Consider the following 25,846-nt stretch of genomic DNA (forward strand, 5'->3'; position numbering starts at 1 on the left):
GCAAGTACTGAGGTGTTTAATAAATAACAGCATGAACAACACAACAATAACAACAACAACAACAACATTAAAAGCTTGAATTCATTTTGTATATATACACATACTGTATATATTTTCATATTTGACTGTATAAACCATAAATATGACATGCAGTCCTCATAACTTAAAACAACCAGGACTTCTCGACTCGGACTGAGGTAGGGTCAGGGGCCAAGGGGTTGGATAGATGGAGTTGTTTGTGTGTGTGTGTGTGTGTATGTTTGGAGGTGGGTAAGAGTATTACAGTATTGGCAATAAAGCTGCAGTGGCTGTTTAGTAGAAATGTGTGTGCTTGATTCATTGTTCAGTGGTCAGGAGTCGTCCTCCCCAGTCAGTGCCCCAGTCGTCCCGCCCACGACTTCCTGCTGAGAACACACACACATGCAGCGTTGATGCGGATGAAACGCCAGGCTGTCCGTTCGTTGTGGATGGTCAGGGCGCTTACGAATATGTGTGTGTTGGTGCAGTAGGAGTTCCAGTGGCGGCTGTCGATGCCGAGACAGCCCGAGTTGCCTGATCTGGAGCCCTGTTTGCCCCCCCGTCCCCCCGGCCTTCCCCCATTTGCAGCTCCAGAGCCTCTGTGCGTGGGGGATCGGCAGGTGGTTTCGTAGAAGAACTGTTTCTTCACCACGTTGTTGATTGTAACATTGGGCAGCACTGTCACCTCATTCCCAGCTATGTCTGTGGCTCGTGTCAGGTTGCCTACCCAGGTATTTATGCTGTCACATACTGAGTACTCCCCTCGGTGCATGGTGTGCGATCCTGCTCTGCGCCTTACCCTCACCCCCCTCACCCCTTCAGTGTCAAAGCCCTCACCATCCAGGGCGTCATGTGATGGGGCCACCTCGCTGAAGACAACACGGGGCGAGGACCGGTAACGTCTCTTGGAGAAGAGCTTGGGGTCCACTACTGGGGCGGAAAGGTCAGAGGGGGAATCTGACTTAGAGTGCCCGGTGACAGGGCACCTATCTTGGGTATGTGAAGCTGCCCGATGGGGCCTCTTGGTCCTATGGTGGCTGGTCCTATGATGCTCCTGTGAAGAATGGTGACCAGAAAGGTGGTCCCCCGCTGCTGTTTGCTGCTGTCCTGCTCTGTGATTGGCTGCCGTCTGCTGTCCTACTTTGTGGTTGGCTGCCCCGGCGCACCGGGCCAATCCACCTCCCATGTTCAGTACAGCCTGGACGCCGATCAGGAGGAGCAGGACCAGTGGTGACGACCTCATGGGCACACGTCCTGAGATGAAAAAAAGAAGTTCACATTTTGGGCTTCTATATCATATTTATACTAAAAGAATACCACAGAAACATGATGCTCTACTGTTCCGTGAATTTTTTTTCTCTTTGAATTCTGAGTTAAAAATCTTTCTTTAAAAAGAAAAAATCTTTTTTTTCTCAAGTGACTGCATTACGCTTCCATAAAATACCAAACATTTTCTGTGTTAAATGTAATGACTTGCTTTCTGACTTTCTAACACATAGGTCAAACAAATTATCTAATTTGATGACATGTCTTAGGACTCTGAAAACTCGAGATGGGCATTTATCAGCCATTAATAAAACAAACAAAAAAGGTACATTTAATAAAGTAGTACCAACGTACTACATAAGTACTAGTATTTTTTAGGTACCTTTGCATTGTTGTAGCATTTCAATCTCATGTAACTTTCTACTCCTAGAACTTGTTGCTTTTCCTTTAAATTAGACCATTTTATTTAAATGTGATTAAGTAAATTGATTTAGCCCATGATCTGCATTTAGTACTTTTACTTTCAGTACTTCAGTTCAGATTGCACTTACATACTTTTACATAAGTGACATTTTAAATGCTAGACTTTACTAATAACAGAGTATTTTAATAGTCTGGTAGGCTATTTTTTTTTTTTTTTTTACTTCAGTAAAGGATCTAAATACTTCCTTCAGCACTTGAATTGGCTGATTTTTTGCAATAAACGTCACAATGATTGGCTCATTCAAACGCAGTAACGTCCAATCACATTAACGCAGGTGCACAGCGCGGGGCACTCAATGTCTGCTGTTTGCGCTCGTGTCAACACCGTTTGCTGTTCGGTCTCGTTTGGATTACTTGAACAAGGAGTAACCCGAAACAATCGCGGTGCGTCACGTGTCAACTGTTGCGCGCGATGGTTAGCTAGTTGTTTAACAGTCAGTTAAGGTAGGCCTGCAGACAAAGTTTGGACAGAAGGTTGGAGGACGTTTTCCGGGTTCACTGGAGGACCGAGACAACTCTGTCAGAGGACTCGTCACCATGCCTGCGTCTAAAGCTAAGTGCCTGCTGTTGTGCTGCTTTTGCTGTTATTCATTGGCAGTGACTTTGCGTGTGTTGGCTCAGTGCAAGCTGTGTTTGGTTGGCTATGGCTGCAGTGTTGTTGGCTTTGAGACTCGCTGCTTTGCTGTTGCTGTTCAATGTGTGATGAATGAGTGAATTATTGGCTCCTACATGCTTGCTTTGATGCTGTGCTTTTACTGTCCAGTTTGTTAATCTGTGCAGAATGAATGAATGAATGAATGAGCGGTTAGCATTCATGGCTCCTGCATGCTTGCATGTGATGCTCTGCTGTTTTGGCTGTTTATTTTGCTATGCTGCAGAATCTGTGGATCAATTTTCAGTCTTTGTCGCAATGTTTATATGTACTTGCAATTCATGATGTGTGTTTATTTGCATTGGTATTGCTTATGTTTGCCTTGCTGCTATTTGCCAAAGAGATCATTCTGATTACTCCCTTGTGGACTGCTGGGCTCACTACAATTTAGCTTTTCACTAGAGAATGCTTTACTGGCATTTGATATTTCTGAGTAAATTGACCTTTTAAAGGCTAAGTGGTTATTTTGGAGAATATTCTCAGATTAACTGATAAAGCAATAGATGCAGCCAAGCGTAATTGCATCATCAAGTAGCAAGCTGTAATTTTATTATTGGTATTGTCTTACAGATCTAGTTGAGCAGAGTTTTCTGTCTGTGAAGTGCTTTGGTTGAGAAACAAATGTTGAGCACATCCAGCTTTGTGTGTTGCTGGTTTCTGGTGGTTTGTGTTTGTGTACCTGTGGAATGTGTCCAGTTGAAGTGGGAGCCCCTGTGGACTCTAGAGCCAGACTCCAGTGCAGGCCGGGCCCCTCATGCCTGCCATCTGGACCCCCTGAACCACAGCTCTGTAACAAAACGCATACAGACCAAACACTTAACTTAAATGCATTTTACAATCCAGCTCCTCAAATGCAGTATTCTGTCAATATTTTGGCTAAAAAACCCAGTTACTGTTTCAAATAATAGGCTACTTGCAATTAAATGAATACGTCTGCCTTTAAATTGTGCAACAAAAATACGAAGACAAAAGAAAAACAGCAATTAAAACACCAAAACACTAAAAAAAAAATTTAAAAAAAAAGACACAGAAGAAACCATTTTTGTCATACAGCTTTATGTTCTTATCCTCCTCTGACCATAACAAACTTGAGCATACTGTTATTCAAGTAGTAAGTGAGGAAGCTAGACTTCTGCACCTCCTCTTGGCTTTGCTTTTTAGACTTTGGAAAATGTAGCCTGTGACAGGTCATTGCAGAGAGGGCATTCCATTTGGTGTTTCTACAAATACAGATATGCGTACATGTCCCTTCATGTGGTGAAATCCTGATTCAGAAAATCCTGCAGAAAAGGCTTTTCCAATATTGGCAACAACTACCATCACTGCACCAACCCAAAAAAGATTTTGTTTTTTAAAAGAGTCTAAGACAGTCTGACAGTAAATGAAATAAATCATGTGAATCGTTTCAGAGATGGGGAGAAGATTTTGCCTTATGTTAGCCATAGCTGAAGACTTATGCTTGTGGTTTCAAGTTCACATTCCTGTAGCTAATGTTAGCAGGAGCCTTGGATCATAGATGGTCATCTCAAAAAGCTTCACAGGCCCACAAGTTTGATCAAACAAACAAACAAAAAAACCACTCAGCAATCCTCATAGAATTGCAACAAAATAACAGCATCAGGAGTACAATCATGATCGACACGATTTCAACAAAAGACTAGTACTCTTTCAAGGTATGAAGCGTGGTCATATGCCCATGCTCATGGTGGGAGGGGCGTATGACAGAGAGGAGAGAGCTGCAGGAGGGGGCTGTATTTTAAAATCTTTGCTTTTTTTAACCATTCCCAGAAAACTGAACTAAATCAGACCTAGTTCCCAGGTAACAGAAAAGATAACAAAACTAAGCTAATTTCCTGTCCTTGAGATAGGAAATAGCACAAAGGCCTACTTTCTGTTTTTCATGCAGACATATCGTTCAGTTTCACTAGTGCGAGTCAAACTCTCATCTCTCTTCCCTTGACACCTATTGCTCTCAGACGTGCACAGTTTACCATTATCTGACCTTATCTCATGCAAAGTACACACACACACTCACCATGTTTAACTCTTAGAGCTTAGACTTGCCTTAAGTTGGAATGTGCGGCATTTCACACCTCATTAAATGCTGCATATATATTGAGCATAAAGTACTCCAACATGCATCATTAATTGAGGATATGCTCAAACTCACACACATACAAACAGCGTCTGCATGCGCCATTCGTGCACATGCAGGAATGCATGTAAGGTTGTTTTTATGAATAGTTTGCATGCTTAGATGCCGTGATGAGTATGAATACACACACCTGCTCTCACACAAACACTCAGAAGGTCACTGAGGTGTGTTGAAACTGGCACGTCAGTATTTGTGACTTATCGGCAATGTTCTGTGAAATCCACCTTGCTGGTACGTTGTTGGAATACCGCAGTTTATTAGTGGTGTAAATATTTAGCTCAACGTGTTGTTAATTTTACAACCTTGTTGTGAGCATCCTGGCTGGATATAAAAAAGCGTAGGAAGTGATAACTGATTTCTGGTTATGTTTGCAAGGATGAAACATGATCTCGGTCTTATTTAATCTTTTGTGGCACACGGGTCTTCTAGATGAATGGCAGTGAAATCCTCCCAGTGTTGTACACACACAGTAATAACCAGAAGAGGTCAGTGTTGCCTGCGTTGCCTGTAGAGCCCAGAATTCCTATACTACTTGAAGCAGCTGAGAGATATCAAAATGTCACTGGCCCCGTTCCCGCTGGAAACAGCAACTGAGACGCATGAGAGAAGTTTAGCATCTTAAATCACTTCTCAGGTATTTTCTCACAAGAAAGAAAGCTCTAGAGATTTCTGCTGTTTGTACAATGTTTTCTGTACTTGTTTGTCTGTGAGGCAGTAGTGGAGAGTGACTAAGTTGTACATGCACTATATTTTAAGGGAATAATACTTTTATTTGAGCATTGATAATACTCTATACTTATTTTCTACGACCTTACGTCTACTCCAACACATTCATGTAGTTACTTGTAAAGATTTTCAAGACAGTATTGTGGGTTTTTTTTTTGTTGTTTTTTACATATATCCTAATGAGATATGTTATATTGGTACACAATTGCTACTTTATTGAATATTAGGGTTTTATTATACTGCAGATTAAATGACCTAAAAACATGTAAATATTTACCTTAAAACAGGCATAGTATTAATGCTGTTTTACATGTTAATTCATGCATCATAATATTCCGATCATATAAAGCTTTGTGACTCTAATGAGTAGTTTTACCTTTTGCAAATAAATCTTATGCTCTTTTACAAGTAAAATCTTTCAGGGGGACTACTTCCAACTCATACATGTTATTTCTATTGTCTTAAAGTTAAAAAAAATATTGGTAAATGTAAAGAAATCTCTCCCAAATCCCCAAACTAGAGTGCTAAAACTCAAATGTATGATGTCATCTGTATAAAGGCTGGGGCTGCTGCACTGACAATGAATTGGGAAAGATATTGTAGATAACACTGAGTGCACCCAGGGGATATTCTGAGTATATTGGCACATTTTCTGTTTTAGAAGTAAGAACATTACAATATAATACAGCTCATTTGGCTATTAAAAAAAAGGAACAAACATTTTATGGGTATTTAAGTTTGAGACCTACTTCTTTGGTTTTGTGAGAGAGTAGCTCATGATCACAAATATTGTTTTAACTTTCTGTGGAAATAGCATATTGGGATTCTAAATTGAGTTGGTATTCCCCTTCAAATTTAACATGTTATAAAATAGCTTTATATTGTGATATTTATTTTACTTAAACAATAGTTCAAATACTTATTCAGCCACTACAGCAGGGTCACTTTGGCAACTGTTAAATATTTAAGCAAATCTTGGAAGACGGAGTGAGCTATTGTTTGAGACTTTTAAAAAATGGACCTGCTAGTGATACCTATTGGCTTCAGTATACACCATCAAACACACGCACGCCCACACACTCACACACATATGGAGCTGGTCCAAACAGGCAGTGAGCTGATTGATCCCGGCTGACGGGCAGCTCACTATTTACATGGCCCAGGGTGAGCCTGGAGGATCCTAATGTTAAAAATATGTGGCTTGTGTTTAATGCCAGCGGAGCCAGCGTAAACACTGCAGCAGCAGAGCACAGGGGTCAGAGCGGTTTGGAGAGCACCTCTGACTTATGGGATTACTTCAGCACTGGATGAGAATCTGTCTGGCTATCCCTCCGTCCCCCCTCACACAAATACTGTATGTAAAATAATAAACAAGCACCACCATACAAGCTCATGAGATGCTCCCGCGGTTTGGATGTGCGCCCAATGCTGTTTGTTTGTGTTATAGTTTCGCGGTTTCTCTTCCAGAAGTCGTGCTGACAGGGCCTGGAATAGAAAATGTGAGATGAAATGGATTTTTACATGCTAACATACATCCTATATGAAACTGTTAGGGTTTGAGGGGCATCCATGTGGTACTGATAAAACAGGAAGTCTTAGTGTTCTGTGTGAGGTTCCCTGCACTTTGACGTGCACAGGACAGTGAGCTGTTTTCCTCTTTAGTATCCAAGCAGAAAAAAAATCAGATAAACACACATGGGAGATGCCGTGTAGACAGTCCTGCTCAAATAATGACAAAGGTATTCCAAAACTGTTTAGGAAAATACCACAGAAATGACAGACACAATATGGTTCATATTTCGAAACATACTGTATTAATACACACTGGTACAAACAAAGCAGTTGTTGGCTATATGCTTTTATGATTCATGCTTTGTACAGTTTGCACCGAGGAGGATGTTTATGAGAAGTGACTCTGTAACTTGCCCCATGTGGCTTATAGCGTCCGCTGCTCAAAGGAGGTTCCCTTTCTCACAATAGGCTGATTTCTTAGCCAAACTGTAAATGAAGACCATCTATGTTTGAGTCATCTATCACTTTCAAATGCTACAGTGTCATGAGCGTTCGAGGCATCACATTGCACTACCTGGTTAAACAAGTTGATGAAAGTATGTGCGGAAAGAGGAGATCAGTTATAGCTGCGAGGTTGTGACCTGGAAAACCAATCATCAGTCGGAATGAGAGAGAAACACTTCAGACGGAGACTAATTACTTAGCCGGAGGCAGTGGAGCTCAGCCACACATTTACTGGTACTGACTATGCAGTGTTAGCCAGTAACACATTTTCACTTAGTCTGCAAGATGCTCCATTGATTAGACTCTGCAACCTGAAAGCTGCCAAATGACTGCATGTGGTTACACTGCAGCGTGTTGACTGTGATACAGTGACAACAAGGCAGGTGGGCCAAAGCATGAGCAGCTTTGGAGAGCGTTGCCTGCCATCATTCGGAGGTTAGTTTACAGGGGTCTCTTCCTATCAGTGTGATGCATTAGTCATTAGATACAAGTCCTTGTTAAAAGATGCGCAGGAGCGGCACGTCAACAGTCCTCTCGCACAAACACACACCTCTCTGAGAGCGATGACAACAGCATCAGATTATGAGGGGGTGAGAAAGAGAGACTGACAGCTGCTGAGATGGAGAGAAAGGCGACAGAGAGAGGGTGATGCAGAGGAAAACAGATGAAGGTAAACAGTGTTTCTGTGTCTCTCATCAAGTACGTGTAGTGCAGTTCCTCCTGCTGTCATCCACTGGAAATAATTATCAAGTGGAATGACTGCCAGGTCAACTTGCTCTCTCTTCCCTTTTACATGCATCCAAGACATTTATTTCCACTCAAGAAATAGTATCTATTGCTCATTAATCAGTGCTTGAAAATGCAACAGCTTGTAAGGATCAGTATTGGAGGACTAATGCAAGATTTGGGGAATGTTTAATTTGAAATTAAACACTTGAGTTAAGATGGAGGGTTGCAACACAGTTCACATGTGCATCAGATTCCTTTTGCACTTTACAGAGACACACTCACAATTGCAATGCCTCCGAATCTTGTCTGGCTACCGTTTCAATCACCGTAGTAATCGAAGCTTGTCATCTACGGAAAGACAATCTGCTCGTCACAGTTTAGACAAGCCGTGTCGTGAAACTAATGCAACAGCCAAGATAATGTCATGAATCAAGTTCTTTGTCACGCAGAATTATGACATGCAGCGTCTGTTAAAAGCATAATGAAGTTGAACTCTTCAAGCATTCTTGAGAGGCTGTCAGTGAGGCACATGGCACATGACAGTCAGGAAAAATATAGCTAAAATGAACTTTGGAAAATGTTGGATTTTTTTTTAAAGCCATATAATAAGTAGAAAATAATTAAAATGATGCAATGTTTATAACAGGTGTTACACTTTTGCATTTACACACCCCTAATTGTATTGTAAAAGTATTGTAGAGATAAGATTTAAAATAAATTCAGTTGTGAAGAATACATTTCAAATTGTTTAAGGTTACACAGAAAGGATGTTTTTTGTCAGTCATTCTTCAGTTAAACATTTCAGTACAATTTACTGTAATTCACATCAGATTGCTTTGGTTTTTTCATTTTAGACAATTTTAAAAATCCAGTCCAAATTTTGGAAAATTGAGCCAGTGAAGCCTGTTGTACATTTAAATCACTAGTACAAGGATGTATACATTATGGTTCCTACTAATGGTTCTCAAACACATCAAAACATGGCAGATAGCACTGTGGTTACAGGTGAAACAGCCCATTAGTGGTACTTCTCGACACATTTGTGTCTTAATCTGCATGTTGCTTCTCGTGGGGAAAATGGATTCACTGAAGAATTTCAGTTTTATTTATTTTTTCTTTTAAGTGTTTTTCATTAGATTTTTTTTAAATGTCTAAATCAATATAATTCAAATGCGAAGCTGAAAAGTATTTGCTGTTTTTATTTTGGTAATGTATGAGTTACGTGAAGTCATTTTATTGTGCATATACATTTTAGTCGGTAAGGCTTATTTAATATTACCTTCAGAGCAGTGCTTCACTGTAAAATTATTTACCAATGAGACCATAAAAAAGTTACTAGTTTGTTTAACGGAGGTGTATGATAAAACTTTTTCACGTATTACAAAACTTGCGATGCATATCAAAACGGCTTTATTGAATAGTATCAAATCTGGAGATATGCGTTTTGTCCCAGCTTTAATAGTTTTCATTACATGCGGGCAGAAAAAAACCTAAAAGGGAAGTCTTTTTGACTTTCTAGACATGTGATGGTTGTAATCTGAGAAGCAGAGATGAAAGAGATCAGCGTCTGCCCTGTCCTTTCCACTCGTCTTCATGTTTAAAAGACATTTGCTGTGAGGCACCTGTTGTGCATCAGGGATACTTCAAACAGTAAACTCTGCTGCTCTGGCCTCAGGACACAGGAAGAGAGTGACAGGCACACACAACCTGTTAAAGCACTTGACTCCTCAGTGCAATGACAAATGATGCAAAATATGCAGAACAAAAGAACATTTACTGTACTAACTGTTATAGTCTGAACTGACCAACTGCTGCAATATTGAGAAAAAGAACATATGTGCAGTTCTTTACATCAGCTCGTATTAGCTTGATGGGTTTACTGGGTGCAGCAATAAAAATATGCCTGGCACGTACAACACACAGGTAAACGTGTTTCCAACTTTCCCGAAAAACAAGTACCTTTCAAAAGACTGACCTTTGATTCAACTTAGCTCGCTGATACTGGCAGACACACCGACGCAGGTACTGAACGTTTCCCAGCCCAGATACACACTGCCAACAAAACCTCTGAAATATATCTGTGGCATCAGGTTTTATCATCAACCGGTTCAAACAACTTTATAATCAACTCAAGAAAAAAAAGTCAAATACAGACTTTTTGATGTAAACCACTTTCGCAGTGTTATTACGGGTAAAGTGTGCATAACTGTTGGCGCCTGTAGTATTTAATATATGCCACCATTTTTACACAAGTGTTTCTTTTGATCAGCTGTGGTGAAAGAAAAGCTTTTATATCTGTTCAGGGCATCTTGAGAGTATCAGGGAAGCAGGGAGCCAAGGTATGAAAACTAAAAGGAACAGACTCTGGCAATGAGCCAGCGTCGTCATCCTGCCGTTTCGTGACTTTCTCTGGTTCTCTTTCTTTCTGTCTGTCAGTCTTTCTCTCATTTATCCAGGTTCTCCCTTTCTGCTCCTGGAATCTGACCTATTGTTCGTCTTTTCTCTCATGGTTAAAAGCCAGCGGTAACATCCTGCAGACACCGCCGTTTCTGTGTCTAACAGCGATAACAGATTTCAACACTGTGCAAGAGCATGTGTGCAGGTGCAGAGCACTCCGATCCTCTCTATCACTGCCTTGTGTTTTGGGAAAATTACTATTATTAAATTACTATTACTACTAACTATTTTGTGATTGCATTCATAGACGCTCTCACTGGAGGATCTGACCCCCCCCTCCCTCGTCTGTCTTCTAATTTGGCTGTCTCAAACTGAGACTGTATTTGTTTTGTTTTTTTTTGTTTTGTGTGGGCTACAAATAATTGGCTACTGCTTCAGAAGCTGTAAAAGAATATCTCTAAAGACATGCCAAAAAGCCAGACAATAGGATTTCAATTAGCATTCCCAGTGGAAAGATTTTTTCTTGGGACTGGGATAATTAAAACAGTTGGCCTCGTGTCTACATATGGCTCCACTTTTACTCTTTTTTTTGCTGATGCACACTGTCCAAGAAAAGTAGATGTCAAAATGTTGAGTCAGAGGGAAACAGTGTGCCGATGAAGTTAAAACCTTCTAAAATTGTCCCACAAACCTGTCAGACAATAGATGCAATAAAATGTGTTTGAATTTAAAGTCACCATACACTTAACATCGTCCTTTCTCTTTGATGTATCATGGCTCCATTCCTGTCCAAGACACTGAAGCACAGTTCCAGGAACCACAGGCTTTAAGTTTGGCATAAACTGTATCTCTTTAGCTGAGAATTTGCACGTCTTCAGCAGTGCATAATGCTACATGTGGTTAAATTTCCATGTCGGCTCTTGGCACAGTATTTGTACCAGAGTTGTTTTTTATTTGCAGGGGCAGCCCTGAGACAAAGCAGAGACACGTCTAACAATGTAACCTTAGCCTTTCCCTGTTGTCGCACATTGTCCTGTACAGCAAGTCGATCAGTGATTCATCATAATAGAAAGATTGAATCCTTGTGTTTGTGAAAGAATTCCAAAATAAATAACATCTTAGCTGAGAGCGAAAATTCAACATAATTGCATTTGGAAGAAAGGGATGAGTAGCAAGTAGAAACCATAAACTCAAACAATGCAGTTCTTTGTGCACCAACAAATATCAGTGTTTTGTTTTGTTTTGTTTGTTTAATAATGTGGTTTCTAGCACGTTCCTGATTTAAAAAAAAAATTAAAAAAATGCCTGTTTTGTAATACAAATGTCTCTGGAGATGTTCATGAAAAGGTGGGCTGTATGTTGTGCATGCATTTAGAAAAGCATTTAAATGTATTTGGTAAAAAGGCCCTGTGACAAAGTGAGTGAGCTCATTCCTCCAGCAATGCAATTGGCTTGAAGTGTCTGTGGACTGATGTCCCAAGGCATGTTCACATTAAAGTCAAAAATCAAGGGAATAGTGCTGCTTGTTTGACACTGGTCAACATATTAGATCCATTCTGGTATTCCCTGCCGTACTTAACAGTGTTATAACAAAGGTGGTACCTGCATCTGCATGTTGACAAGGTCAGTGATTTGTATTGTAAAATTCAAAAACGCAAGTAATATGTTTTATGTCCACCAAAAGTTTAACACAGCTCAGGTCACAGTTCAACAAATTTGAACTTTCTGCACATTGCAGAGCCATCCAAACATACCACATATATACAATAAGGAAAGGTGCATTTTTTGATGTGATCATGCATTAACACTTTGTTTCTGACAAAACTGCTTTCATTCTTTAATTCTACCTTTAAAAGGTCTTTATAGACAATAGAACTCACTTACCAATATCTTCCTAAGTTTCTTCTTGCATCTTTTTCTTCAGAAAAGTCTGTTCATGACATGTTCTTAAATGGCAGAACTATTTGGACCTGTGTTTTCATAATGATGAATCCCTTTATCCTCGGAAATTGAAAGCGCATGGCAGTTAATAATCATAAGAATAGGGAAGCACCCCACCACTCTGCATACATGCAACTGCAGGGCTGTGTGCAAACACAGAAATTTGAAAAGGAAAGTCGAGAGAGAGGAATACCCAAATGAAAGTCTAAAGAGGATGGAGCACCAGACTCCAGACTAGGGATGGGCATTTCAAGGAACTTCCATATTTAAGTACCTGCATGAACTTCTTACACAGTAAAAAAAAAAACCCAAAATCAAATGTAATTTGCAGTGATTATTCTAAACATTGAACGAATACTGATGTCAAAAACGAGTACTCAAGCATTCAGGCCAGTAAAAACTTCAATAGTTCTGATGTGGAGGTTCTTCTCTGCAGGAAGTGAATGCCAAATTGGCCTTTTTAGCAGCGTTACTCGATATACAATCACACATAAAAACACCGCATAGGATGCTTTTAATTGTTCAGTGAACTGAATATAAAATATTGCCAGAAACAGGTCTGCATCGGGCCTCTAAATGACATGATCAATCACTAATTATTGGATGGCATGATTCCCAATAAACATAATTGATGTGAAATGAAGTGTGATAGTGGTTATTTTAAAAGTCCATATTTTTTTGTAAAATGATAAAAAATAATTATTTAAAAAACCTGTTAAATATATTGTAATTAAAATTCTATAATATTATACAACTAGCGAATATCAGAATCTTTGTCAAAACTGTAAAAGTGGGTTTTAACAAGTAATTCCTTCTTAAGAACGATGAATGAGGGACAATGACTTTCAGTGCTGTGATGCTGTTTTCGATGTCCTTACAATGAACCCTCGGCTGCTGTCATGGACCCCAACAAAACTCCAGGCATGAGGTTATTTTGGCAATAAGGCAGAACTGCAGCCAGAGAACCGTGGCTGTGTTAGTAAAAGGTCTTCTGTCCCCGCTTTTATTTCCCCTCCCTGCGACCAGGCCCATCCCCAGTTAACCCACCCTCTCCCCACACTGGACCAGCAGACGTGGGAGGCCAGTCCTCCAAGGCCTTGAAGGCAGGATGAACACAATGATTAACATGTTTTCCAGACCCCTCGTTTTTATGACCTTGACATTCAGCAATCTTCTCATGACAAGTGGTTAATCTTTTGGCATGGCCGCAGTAATAACTCCCCTTTCCTGGTGAGAATCTAACATCCCAGAGCGGAGCACTAAGAGGAGGAGGCCCACATGCCTGTCTGGCTGAGGAGAGATGTAGACAGAGGGATGGAGAGGAAGGAATCAGAGACATCAAGGGATGGGGAGAGGCAACAAGTAATGGAGGGCGGGATACAGATGGGCAATGACATGTCTTGGGATTTTCACAAATAAAGGAGCATGTGATACAAAGAAGCAGAGAAAGGAAGTATAATGTTTTAGGGGAGCAGAAATGGAGAGAAAGAGGAGTTCAAGGACAGGGAAGGGGGGAAGAATTAAGACCACATGGAGTTACAAAGAGTTGAGGAGTCAGAGGCACATGACGTTTTATTACTTGATCTTTGTTTCCAATAGCTTTAACAGGAAATATCATTTCTCCTCTTTCTGCTCCAGCAGACAGAAAACCAACTGTCTTCGAGGTGTTTTAGCTCATGTTGCTTATTTACTCTCAGGGCATCCACCCGAGCAGAACTTCAAAAATGATGTCCAAACAGAGGTTCATTCGTGTCGATACTAATCCTCCCAGAGAGTACAGCCATATCAGCATGTATGTGAGTGCTAACACGGATGAGGTGAAATAAATCTTTTTCTGATAAAAATCACTGACTAATGTTAGAATGAGTCATTCAGTTCATCATCTGTGTGATTTGATTCATCTTACAATCTGATATCTGTGCTTTTGAATGCGTTTTTCACAGCTCTTAACCTTGCCAAAATCAAGCATATAGATTTGTAGGTGACAGTTTCACTGCATGCTGTCAAAACAGCAAAACAAAGCGCACGTCAATGAGTCACCCAGGTACATTTTCTACAGACCATAAAGTGAAACGTGGGCGTAAATAGACAGATGTGCTCACTCAGGCACCCAAGGTTTTCCATTACGTCCCACTGCGCGTCTGGTGCCATCAGCATGGGTGTGGGCCCATAGAGGCAAAATAGGTATATGTTGCGTCAGACATTAAGATATGCATGTACGGTATTCTTTTAATGAAAGTATGTGCTACACAATAAGCATATAAATAGCCTACTTTTCACATCTGAAGCTGAGCTGGAGAGGAGAGCTAATTAATGAAATAATGCTTCTGTTATGATAATGAGCTAATTTTAACAAAATGGGTGTAGACTGCAACAGAGAGGCTTTTGCAGCGCAGTGAAAGTGTTGTAGCTGCTAACATTGAGCCTGGCCTTCCATTTTAAATTGGTGTAACATGGAATTGATTTGTTATATTTAATTCAATTTTCTTTTGGCCTGGTTGTTTGGGTTGAACAGTCAGTCAGCCAGTACGGCACCTGTGAAGCATGTAGAGATTAAATATCTCACTCCAGGATACTGAGGCACAATAGGTTAAGACCTCACTCTCATGTCATGCAGTCGTAAAGTGTCATTATGCATAACTGACAGCCCCTTTGCAGTAACCACAAATTGTAATTTTATTTGACTTTTATTTTGGTCATGCTAATGGCATAGCTCACTGGAAAGCAATATTGGTCTGCTGGTGGGTCGAGACTAGAAGATCTCAACTGCCTTAAAATTTTGTGCAGAAATTTCTGGTCTCGGGAGGATGAATTCTGCTTAGATCGTTCTTTTCTGTAGGGCCACCACTACATTGAAGTTTTTCTTATCATGTGAAATATCCCAACATCTAACCACCAATTCTTTAATTTATCTCCAAATACCTGCAAAACTAATAACATTTTCATTATCCTCTTCTGTACTCTGCATTAAGTGCTGATTATTGACTCCTTGCATACTAACATGTTTGCACTAAAATATTACCATAGTAGGATCAGTTATCATGAGAGGGGGGACCAAGTAATTGTTTTTCAAATCCCAAGTCCCAAGTCTTCGTACTCAAGTCCCAAGTCAAGACAGGCAAACCTGGAATCAAGTCATAAATCAAGACTGAAAAGTCCCAAGTCCTAAACTTTGAGTTTTGAGTCCCAAACAAGTCATAATGAGCTGTTTTAATGCCATGTTAACAACTGGGTGATAACATTAGATAAGCATTAGCTTGCTCTGTTAATATTAGCCTGAAATTATCCTTCTTTGTACAACTTCAATGATATACAAAGTTGGAAGTTGGCATTTTTATTTAGCTTTCAACCTGCACGTTTTGCATATTGCAATAAGTATTTTGTTGGCCACCGTGTAGTTTTTATAATTGAATTACCTTTGTCCTTAATTGTTGATTAATGAAGTCAAAGGTAATTAATTGATTTGTGGCACACTTTTTATATACCATAGTTTTGAATCTTTAGGCCTGGGGGAAGGTATCAAGTATTTTCAAGTCAAAAGGCGGAAGTTAAACTGTCACAAGTCACTAGTGCTAAAGGGATAGTTCAGGATTTTTGAAGTGCGGCTGCATGAGATGCTTATTTATAGTTAGTGTATTACATGCATAGCTGGCGGTCGATGCACCCCACAGTTTAGCATTACCATGCAATACAGGGGCGTTGATATCAAAACAGGTTTTAGCCACTCAAATTGCCTACCTAAAAAAAATACAATATCTGTCTAAGTAGACGCTGTATTGAGTGTTTTCTACATAAAGTCGGATTGTGTAACAGCTGCTAACAGCACTTTCTGACCCAAACAGCTGACTGGCGGCAGATGGGAAATGTAGTGCCACAGGAAAAGGCAGTGTGATGGTGAGTTAAAGCGGTGAAAATACGCTGAATATAGCGCCCTCTTAGACTGATATTAATTGTTTTAGGTAGACCTTTTTTAAGGTGGCTAAAGTTTGTTTTGATACCATCCCGTGTTGGATGCGCACCCTGTCTATTCCTGCAAACTGGGAGCGCACTGACCACCAGCTGCTGTATGTAATATCGTAATTATCTCATACAGCTGCACTTCAAAACCCCCAAAGTATCCGTTTGAATTTCAAACAAGTTTGCAAGTTTTTTTCATGTTGTCAAGTCTGAAGTCATCAAATTTGTGATTTGAGTCTGAGACTTGTGATTATCATCAATAACTTAATGTCTGCATGTTACCATTATGGAAACCGCTTTGTGTGTTCTTTATTGAATCATACAAAACAGACTAATACAATCCACTCTGTTGTACTGTTACAGAGTACCTTGTCAGGACTCTTCTGAATCCTCAGACCAGTTTAAAAATGTGATGTTGTCGTCACTCCCAGCGTTTGTTTGATTACATTCTCACCCCTCTCACTAAAGACTTGACCCGACCATTTTCTAATCTGTGTGGTCTCCACATTGTTCTGTCATCTCTCTCTCTCTGCTTCCCTATCTCCCTCAGTCCATATCTCCCTCCCCTCCCTCCCTCTCTGTCTTTCCCCCTCCAGCTGATGTCAACCACCTGTCTGCGTGGGACCTCCCAGGCCCATCCTCTGTCTGTTAGCAGCATGCCATGTTCAGTGTGTGAGCCGAGTTATGGTGAAAGAGATAGAGTGGCTACTTTCCAGTCTGTCTGTGTATGTGTTTGTGTGTGTATGTGACCTGCAGCAGGAGGTTGAGATGAATTAATATTTACCGTGGAGCTTGATGCATGGGCTCAGCAGAGACTCCAGCATAGAGAAATGGCTTCCTACAGCGTCATCCTCCCCAAAACTCTTCATGACGTGCCATTAATCCTCAAGTTCTAACTAAAACAAAACTTGATTAAAAAGGTTTGTTTGAAGACAGAGCTGCTTGTAATGTCCTTCACGCCTCTGTAGTTTTTTGGGATCCTGTCTGGCTAAAACAACTAGAATGACGGCTTATTAATTTCAGCTCATCGTTTAGGGGACCATACTGTTATGACTAGCCAGTGGCTCATCCTTCTGCATGCTGTGCATTCCCAAATCGGCATAATCCAAATAAGTGCATAATAAGTGGCTTCTCATGTATCCTTGGGGCTAAGGTGTGTGTGATGAGTATCCAACACAAACACACATATACATATACACGTACACACATGCGCATTGCTCATACACATGTAGAAACCACATTCCTTTGATGCTGGCGTGGTTTATGTATCTATTTCTCTACTTTCTTTCTTACAGTAAACCTCATCTCTCTCAGCACACAGGAAATTGTGGCTAAAAAAACATTTCTAGCAAAGCATCTGATGGCAAATGCTAACTGTATCTGATTTGAGGCTTTGGAGTGAATTTGAAAATTTGAAGTATTCCTTGCTCTGTTGATGGCAAGGAGTGAGAGTTTCATGTCCGGACAAGCTAAAGTCAACCTAGTATTCAGGATAAAGTGGTAGGAAAGTGAGAGTGAGACGGTGTCATCACTTGAATCCAAAAGTACACACTCACACATGAAAAGGGGCTGGGATGAAACACCAGACTTGCACTAAGTCAACAGATTAAGACCACAACATTGTTATTCTAGCTGCAGGAATATCCGTGGTAATTTGGTGATTTATCGACTACTGTGTGTTTGGGCTGCGTGCACATGCTTGAGAGACGAGTGAGCCATAACTAAACGTCATAGAGGCATTTAATGTGGAATGAGAAGGCATGTCTGCACATTTAGTTGCCATTTTTTGGAAGCATATACAGTGCATACACACACGCACATGTGCGTGGACATAGAAACAGAAATGGGCAAACATAAACCCTTTGATGAAGCACCTGTGGAAATCAGATCTTCAGCACAATGACTGACTTGCATTAACAGTCCTGGATTCAGTTTTCAATGTATAGAGAAGTCCAAACACAGGAGTGCATTATTCTTTTTTGTACAGTGCTGAAAACCAGGTCCATATGGGGGAAAAGGGTGCCGGGACAAAAGAATCTCCTTGTGTCTGACAACAATTCTGTCCAAATCCAGTAAGTTTCAAATGTCAAACAACATTAGCTGTGATTTCTGTTGGATCAGTTTTCTCCCAAACATTGTGAGAAGTTGTTTGTAAAGGAACCGTCAACAAGAATTACTGCAAAGACCACCTTTGGAGGTGACATCACATTTCCGTATTTTCCACTCTGCTCCTGTGCCACATGGCTCAGAATCCTGACCTGCTGCGACCTCCAGATCCTCGTTTTCCTCCACAAACACAGACATAACCCCGGTGCCCGAACTCTGACCTGTTGCCTCTCCCACTGATTTCAGACAGAACACTTCAGCTGGTTCGCTTTACACCAGATGTTCTTTCCTTTGTCCGTGCACTGACCTGTGCCAGACTGCGGCTTTAGTGAACCAAAAGAGAACCAAAGGAGGGCCTGGTGTTGTGTTTTGACCCGTTAATTATCATCTTCTCATTTTTCCCAAACAGGGGATCTTTGTTCTGGATGTTCAAACATCACCTATTTCTCACAGACAGAAAAAGATTCTTCCTTTTGCTTAATTATATGTTTTGTTCGAAAGGTAAATTCATACATTTAAAGTGTAAAATGACACAAGATAACAAGAGACAAAAACTGTCTGTTTCAAGTAATTCACTGTTTCAAGCAATTTAATTCCACATTGTGCTTATATTTTGACAAAAATGTGAGTTAAAATGTAGAGCCTGACTGATACCAGATTTGTGAGTCTGATGCCGATACCTATATTGGGGGTTAAACAAATTTGATATTGATCTGCTGATATTATATTTCTGTGTAATTATGCAATGCAATTATTCCTAAGATAGTGTTGTCAAATACTCGTGACAAAGCTTTGTAATGGAAGCAGGATAGTTTACACAGTTTAATAATGAATTTTATTGACAAAAATGACATCATTGCTCTGACACAGGCTGACAATTTCATTGGGAATTTGGTAGTTCTAAATGACTCTTTTTCTGCATTATGCTCTGTTAAAAATAAACTTTTTGTATTATGCTTATTGGACAATGTACAAGCGGATACAATATATCTCTTATGGGCCAATATTGGCCATTAAAATTGGATTACTGATATTTCAGTCAGACTCTATTAAAATGCTTGACAGACATCTGACTGTGGCACAAAAAGCCTTATAGCTGGAGGCAAAAACATAAAATTACAAAAAAAAAAAATTCAGGGATCCACTGATTTATCCGCTGAACATTGGTATCAGCTGATATTCATCTGTTGACTGAGATCAGCCTATCTGCAAATGAGATGGCAACAACCGATGTCAGTTGCCGAAGTTTTTCTGTCGTGTCACATCAATTTTGCACAGACTATAAAGTGGGACTAACTGCCACAAACTATTAATAAGCAGGTAGGCGTACAAGAAGATTAAAATGACTGTTTAGCAAATCAACTGGATAGTGCTGCTTAAACTAATAATATCTGGGAGGTAGAAACATGCGAGGAAAGAAATCATCAGTTGTGTGCACTTTTCTGGATATAGCATTTAGTGAACGAGTAACAGCATCCCATGCATCATTTTTTTTTTTTGTTTTTTTTTCAACCGTTTATGACACTAAATATGACAGCTTATTTGGCGTTCATTTCCTGCAGAAGTACCTTCAGAGTGTGGTGCTCCTACTTTTATTTTGGGCATTCTTTACTTAAAGTAATACCGTTTAAGTGCCCCCTGGCGAGGCTCCATCGGGTGACACAAACTGATGCAAAAGATGTCATCCAACAGAGTTACGCAGGCTCTCAAGGCAGTTGCCCAAACTACAGGTTGTACTTCCTCATTTTTGTATTCCCCACCACCCGTGCAAAAAGTATACAAGTAGATCAAGAGACAGACTCCTTTCCCACCTCAAATGTTTTTTAGAAACGCATTTTAGTGCCATGCACTGATCACATATAAACCAAGATTCGTCACAGGGACGCCAAGTGCCATTATTTTTTTATCATACAAATTATTATTTCACAAATACAAATGAAACTTTTGGTAGCTGACTAGACTACTATAATCAATTACTTTTTCAATCCACTGGATACTGGATGGATTTTTCTGCAGTTAAAATGACTGAAGTGTGATGAATAGACTATAAATTTTATCTTATTGGATTAAACAGATATTGACAAAGTTCTCCATTGGTGAGATTATTTACAGTTCAAAATAGGTACTAAATCGTAATATATTTTATTTGCAATGCTCACCATATTGCAGTATGTTTTAAATTGCAATGGTATTGTATCATGACTTATGTATCATTGTAATATCATGTCGTGGGGCCTCTGGTAATTCCTACCCCTAGTTCTTATGACATACTAAGTCTAGTGGTAGAGTGACAACAAGGAATTTTTGGTCTGCGACAAATGACCTGCATAAAGTGTCTTCTAGTACTTCAGTGTGCCACAAGACATTACAATACTGACAATCTAGTCACGTCACATAACTCCAGTCATTACTGGTGTAAAAAAACTATTTTACTCTCTATGTTAGGCAAGTGCTTGTCTAACAGTCCTGTTATTTTTCCCTGCATTAAACTATAGCAGATACCAATCAAAGATACTTTGTCAGTGAAGTGGGTTTAAAAATGAAATCAGTATTTGTAAATTCCATATAGGACATACTAAGCTTGCTAAAAAAAATTCACAACGCAGATCCTCATCCCAAAAACAATAATGTTTGTGATATACCCTGGGAGGTTGTGTTAATGTGAAAGGAAAAACGCTGCAGGGCCATTGGAATAAATTTTTATGGAATTTGTGTTTGAAGTCGGACTTTAGGGGTTGGTGTGGTTGGCTTTCGGCCCTCGGGTTAAATAGCCACGGTTAAAACGACAGTCCAGGTGTGCTGTCGCAGCCTCTCCCAGCCCAGGTGTCCTATACAACACTGCAGTCTAGACGGCTCACACCATTCCATCCGTTATGTGTTTAGGGGGTGGAGTTGCTTCCTCTCATAATCTGACTGAGTACAATTTCATAAACTTGCTTGCCTGTTAAGATGATGGCATTGTTTCACATCTCTACAATGAGAGCAGCAAACAAAGCCACTAACTTCAAATACATCTTGAAATCTGACAGTACTGTGTAGACTATTGAGACATTTTTATCAAGTGCAACTTCTATTTATCAGATACTTGCAATTGTATGACGAAGAACATTTTGGAGAGAAAGATAGGACTTTAATTGATCAATGCACACATATACTTGCGTTTTCATGTCATAAATACTGACTCTTGAGATTAAACTAGAATTAAGTACACAATCTTCCAAGCTACTATAGAATGATGAACAAATCTATCAGCCACTGCCTCCATCCAGGCTGCACTTAATGAAAGATGTATGGATAAGTGATTATGTCAGTGTGCTTTAAATAGTATCTAAATGCATTTAGTTTTTGGCCTCATGGCTTTCATCTTGATGTAGAAGGGGTCAGCATCAAGACGGGTTGGACTGAGGTTTAGACAACAAAACTTCCTTAGTTATGGTTAGGAAAAGATTGCAGATATCGCTGAATGATGCACTGTGCTTTGCGTGGCACAAACTCAGCCTTAAAGTGTTGCTAAAGAGCACTCAGCTCTGTTGCTGTTTGTTTATGTCAAACGCTGGTCCTCTGGGTCAAAAACTTATATTCTGAACACAATTTTTTTCCTTTGATGATGAAGGCATGTCCTGCCATACTGTACTCTGCTCATAACCATAATATTAACCAATCTCACACCTCATGCCTCAACGAACCAACCCAATCACGAAGGCAACAAGCACTAGCCAATCAGAGGCAGAGTAGGGTGGTTTGAGCCTTTGCCATCCTTGGAAAAAAAATGGTAATTTGGGACAGTGTAATTGTCTACCTGGTTCACTGCTTCCTGTTGGCTGCTGGAGAGAGCACACTTATTGGTTGTTGAAAATGTTCACATCATTGGACCTCGCTGTTTGCATGAACCAAGATTGAAAAAAACTTGTTTGATTTTGTTAAAATGTCAGGACAAGAAAGACTAAGACAGCTCTAGCTTAATTTTATGACCACCTTACACCACACAATTGGGATCATGGGAGCACGCCACAACTCTAGCAAAATTCTCATGATTTTATTCCAATATTGGAAATTTGTCTGCAACACTTGAATCACTTGAAAAGTCTTTGGGATAAGTTCAGCATAAGTTGCACAATATGCATGGGAAATTCAAGACTGCAAAGGATACACAATATTAACAATCATTGACTGCATGTAACATTATGACAACCATTCAGCATTCTTGCTTGGGTAAATAACCCAACTGTAAAAAAAACACATTTGGGGCTTTTTTTTATCAGTGACTGTTGGGTAAATATGTTGGGTTGGTGCTTTAAACTAATGCATTAGTAACTATTCAATTAGTTCAATGTGTTCCAATAGCTGTTGTAGGTTTTTATGTACCTAACTGTAAAGTGTAACCCTTTTTTCTCTTTCACTCACACACTTATGCATACATACACAAACATGCTTGCACACACACACATACATGCACACATAGGTGCTAACATAGAGAAAGCTGTAATTCAGCTTCAAAGGGAAACCTGAGAGGGTCATGAATAATCACAGACATCTTTGTCTGCAGGGGAAAACAGCACTGTCCATCTGCCCTCCATACACATTTACACACACACACACACACACACACACACACACACACACACACACACACACACACACACACACACACACTAGTTTAAATGGCTTAGACTGTTGCCATTGGGTGTTCTTCCAGGTTTGAACAATAAATAGAGGTTGACCATTTCCATTTTAAACTCCAGTTTAAGTTGCAGATATCATCCCTGTTTGCAAAAAGAAATCACCTAAGTTGAAATTCATTGTTAACATGAATATGGAATAAAGGTGGGAAAACTGCAGCTGAAGCTCTATCACAGATTTTGGTCTCCAATCTCCTGGATCATTCTGTGACTGACGGACAAGTGAGTCAGCAGCAGAGCTAAGATATTTGTAAACAGACAAACTCAAATGCAGATTACAAGCCAGACACAGGAAGTTGGCTAAATGTTGGTTTAAAACAGACCAGAGTTCATTTTAACCCTTTTAAGGCTGACAAGCTTGCAAAATGTTAGGAAGTGCACAGTAGATCTACTATATCAAGTGGTAGGCATACTCTATGTTTGGTGATTTACCATTCACAGCTCTGTTGCTGTTTCAGGCCCTTATTTGGCTGCCAGTCAGTGCCAACGTCACAATGATGGCAGAATAATTACAGTGAAACATTTTATTGGCTTTATATAGAAACGCTCTCCTTCTAGATGGCTTTAACGTATGTAAAAAGTCTGTGGGTGCCTTCAGTAGACCAACAAAAATACAATGTATTTGTATTTTCTCAATTTTGTAGAGTTGTTCTGATGCCATTAATAGAATCAGAAATGCCCCCAAAAGTGCCTAAAATATAGGGTTCAGTATTGGCAAGTACATAATAAACCTTTGCTGCTCTAAAATTTTTGCTGTGCAGCCTTTCGGCACATACTGTTAAATTGTAAATGGTCTAACATCAGCCGTTAGTAAAATATAAGGAATTTGGCAGTTTCTAAGGTGTTCATTCTGTATCTATCTATCTATCTATCTATCTATGGGTTTAACTGGAGCCATGCCATACAGCAGTGATAGCAATCATTTTAAATCTCCTCTTTTTTTTTTTTTTTTTAATACAATCGTATTGAATCAATTGTGGAAGTTCAAGTATTGGAATCGATATCGAACATTTTGGTTGATTTCTTTTTTTCCTTAAAATAGTGCACATGACATTTCATTTATAAACCATTTTTAGAAAGCCACACAAATATATAAGCATTTCCATTTTTGTTGAACTTTTGGACAATGTGCTCCCAACTACCCTGTGTTACCCACATGGACAAAGTAGAGTATCTGTTGAGATGTCATGTAAGATATATGGCTGGACTGCTGCAGCTTTCTCTTTCCACTTCCTCTGTGGACCAACAGAGAGGTGATGAAAACTCAGTCGGCTCCCCTCCGGCACACACTGGCAGCAAAACTGAAGCTCGTAAACAATTTAGAACATTTATTTTTGAACAGGACAGAGCACCTTTCTCTTGAGAGAGCTTTACTCTCTGGCCTGCACTGACAGCTTTGATAAGTTTTCTTATCCGACACAGATGTATATATACACACTCACACAGAATGCTGTGGTAGTAGATAGTGTACAGATGTGTGTGTGTGTAACAAAAATATGAGCTGATTTATTTGTGAATTTTTTTAAACCTCAGCCACATTTACTCCTTCAGATTCAAACAAAATCAAAATATCACAACAGGTCTAACATGGCTCACTAAATTACTGCACCTATGGGACACCGTTGAAGACTTCGGTGTGTTTGTTTGTGTGCGTAAATGTTGGTGACATTCCTCCCCTGTCAAAGCCTGAAAGGAATTCCCTGGTAGGAGTGGCAGGCATGAGGTCTGTGTTCAGCACACACATTTGGACACAAATATACATATCACAGTGTAAAACATTGATCCGCTGCAAGACCCTTACAACCACCAGGCCCCACCCAGATGTAAGGATAACCTCGGTAACATACTTCATGTCGGACATTGGAGCTCATCAGAATCTACAAGTCCTTTAAGGGTTGTGTAACATGAGCAGAGAGAAAGATAGATAGAAAAAGACAGGGAGAGAGAGACAGAGAGAGAGAGAGAGAGAGACAGAATATAAGGGAGAGAAAGAATGAAGGTAACCTGATGTCCCAGGAGTTTTTTGAACAGTGAACTGGTTCCCATTGAAGTTTGGAGAACCCCTTTTTTTTCTAATCCTCACCTCTATTCTTTATTTCTCTCTATACCGTCTCCTCTTCCATTCGCTTTTTCCATCTGTATATACCTGGAAAATTACTGTTTGACTGATTTTTTTTTTTTTAAAGAACTGAGCCAACACAAACTTTATCACCCAACTAAACTTTTCTTGTGTGTGGTAGTCAGCTGGAATTTTTTCCCCCCTATGGAGGACTTAACTGGCTGCTGCTGAGCTCAATCTCAATTCAGAGGCTTCACTTTCACTTAATGACAGGTAAAGAGAAAACTTCTGAGAGAGACTCTTCTCCTCTCTCTTCCATCTCTCCATTTCCTCTCTATATGAACACACACCTACCACATTAACACCACGTTTAATTAGAGTTTTAAAAAGAACAAGGTCGGACTTACCACCCTGTTACTGCTCCTGCTCTGCTCTTCCCCACTGAGCGAAAACTTCACGATGAACTCTGCTATATTCCACCTCACTCTCTCCAGGCTGAGGGCAGAATTATCCCAATCTCCAAATCCCGCTCCTGCTTTTAAAGCTGTGAATCCAGGTCTCTGGCCATCCACTTCTGTCTGTCTCCCTCCCACACTCTGGGAAATGGATTGTTCTAAAAGTTTAGCAAGAGTCCCAAAGCTGCTCCCTCCCTCCTGCATGGC

The 25,846-nt window shown here is 40.0% G+C and overlaps 1 protein-coding gene across 1 annotated transcript; it reads right to left on the reverse strand.

The window, feature by feature from the left end:
• On the reverse strand, positions 1-25,846 carry ngfa (nerve growth factor a (beta polypeptide)). Its single transcript, XM_042492409.2, has 3 exons — positions 25,592-25,846; positions 3,099-3,206; positions 1-1,272 (listed from the first exon to the last, which is right to left on the reverse strand). The coding sequence occupies exon 3, from the start codon at positions 1,259-1,261 to the stop codon at positions 371-373; it is 891 nt and encodes a 296-aa protein (XP_042348343.1). The 5' UTR covers positions 1,262-1,272; positions 3,099-3,206; positions 25,592-25,846; the 3' UTR covers positions 1-370.

Source organism: Plectropomus leopardus, chromosome 9 (genome assembly GCF_026936395.1).
Source record: "Plectropomus leopardus strain MGB_pleo_1.0 chromosome 9, ASM2693639v1, whole genome shotgun sequence".
NCBI lineage: Eukaryota > Metazoa > Chordata > Actinopteri > Perciformes > Serranidae > Plectropomus > Plectropomus leopardus.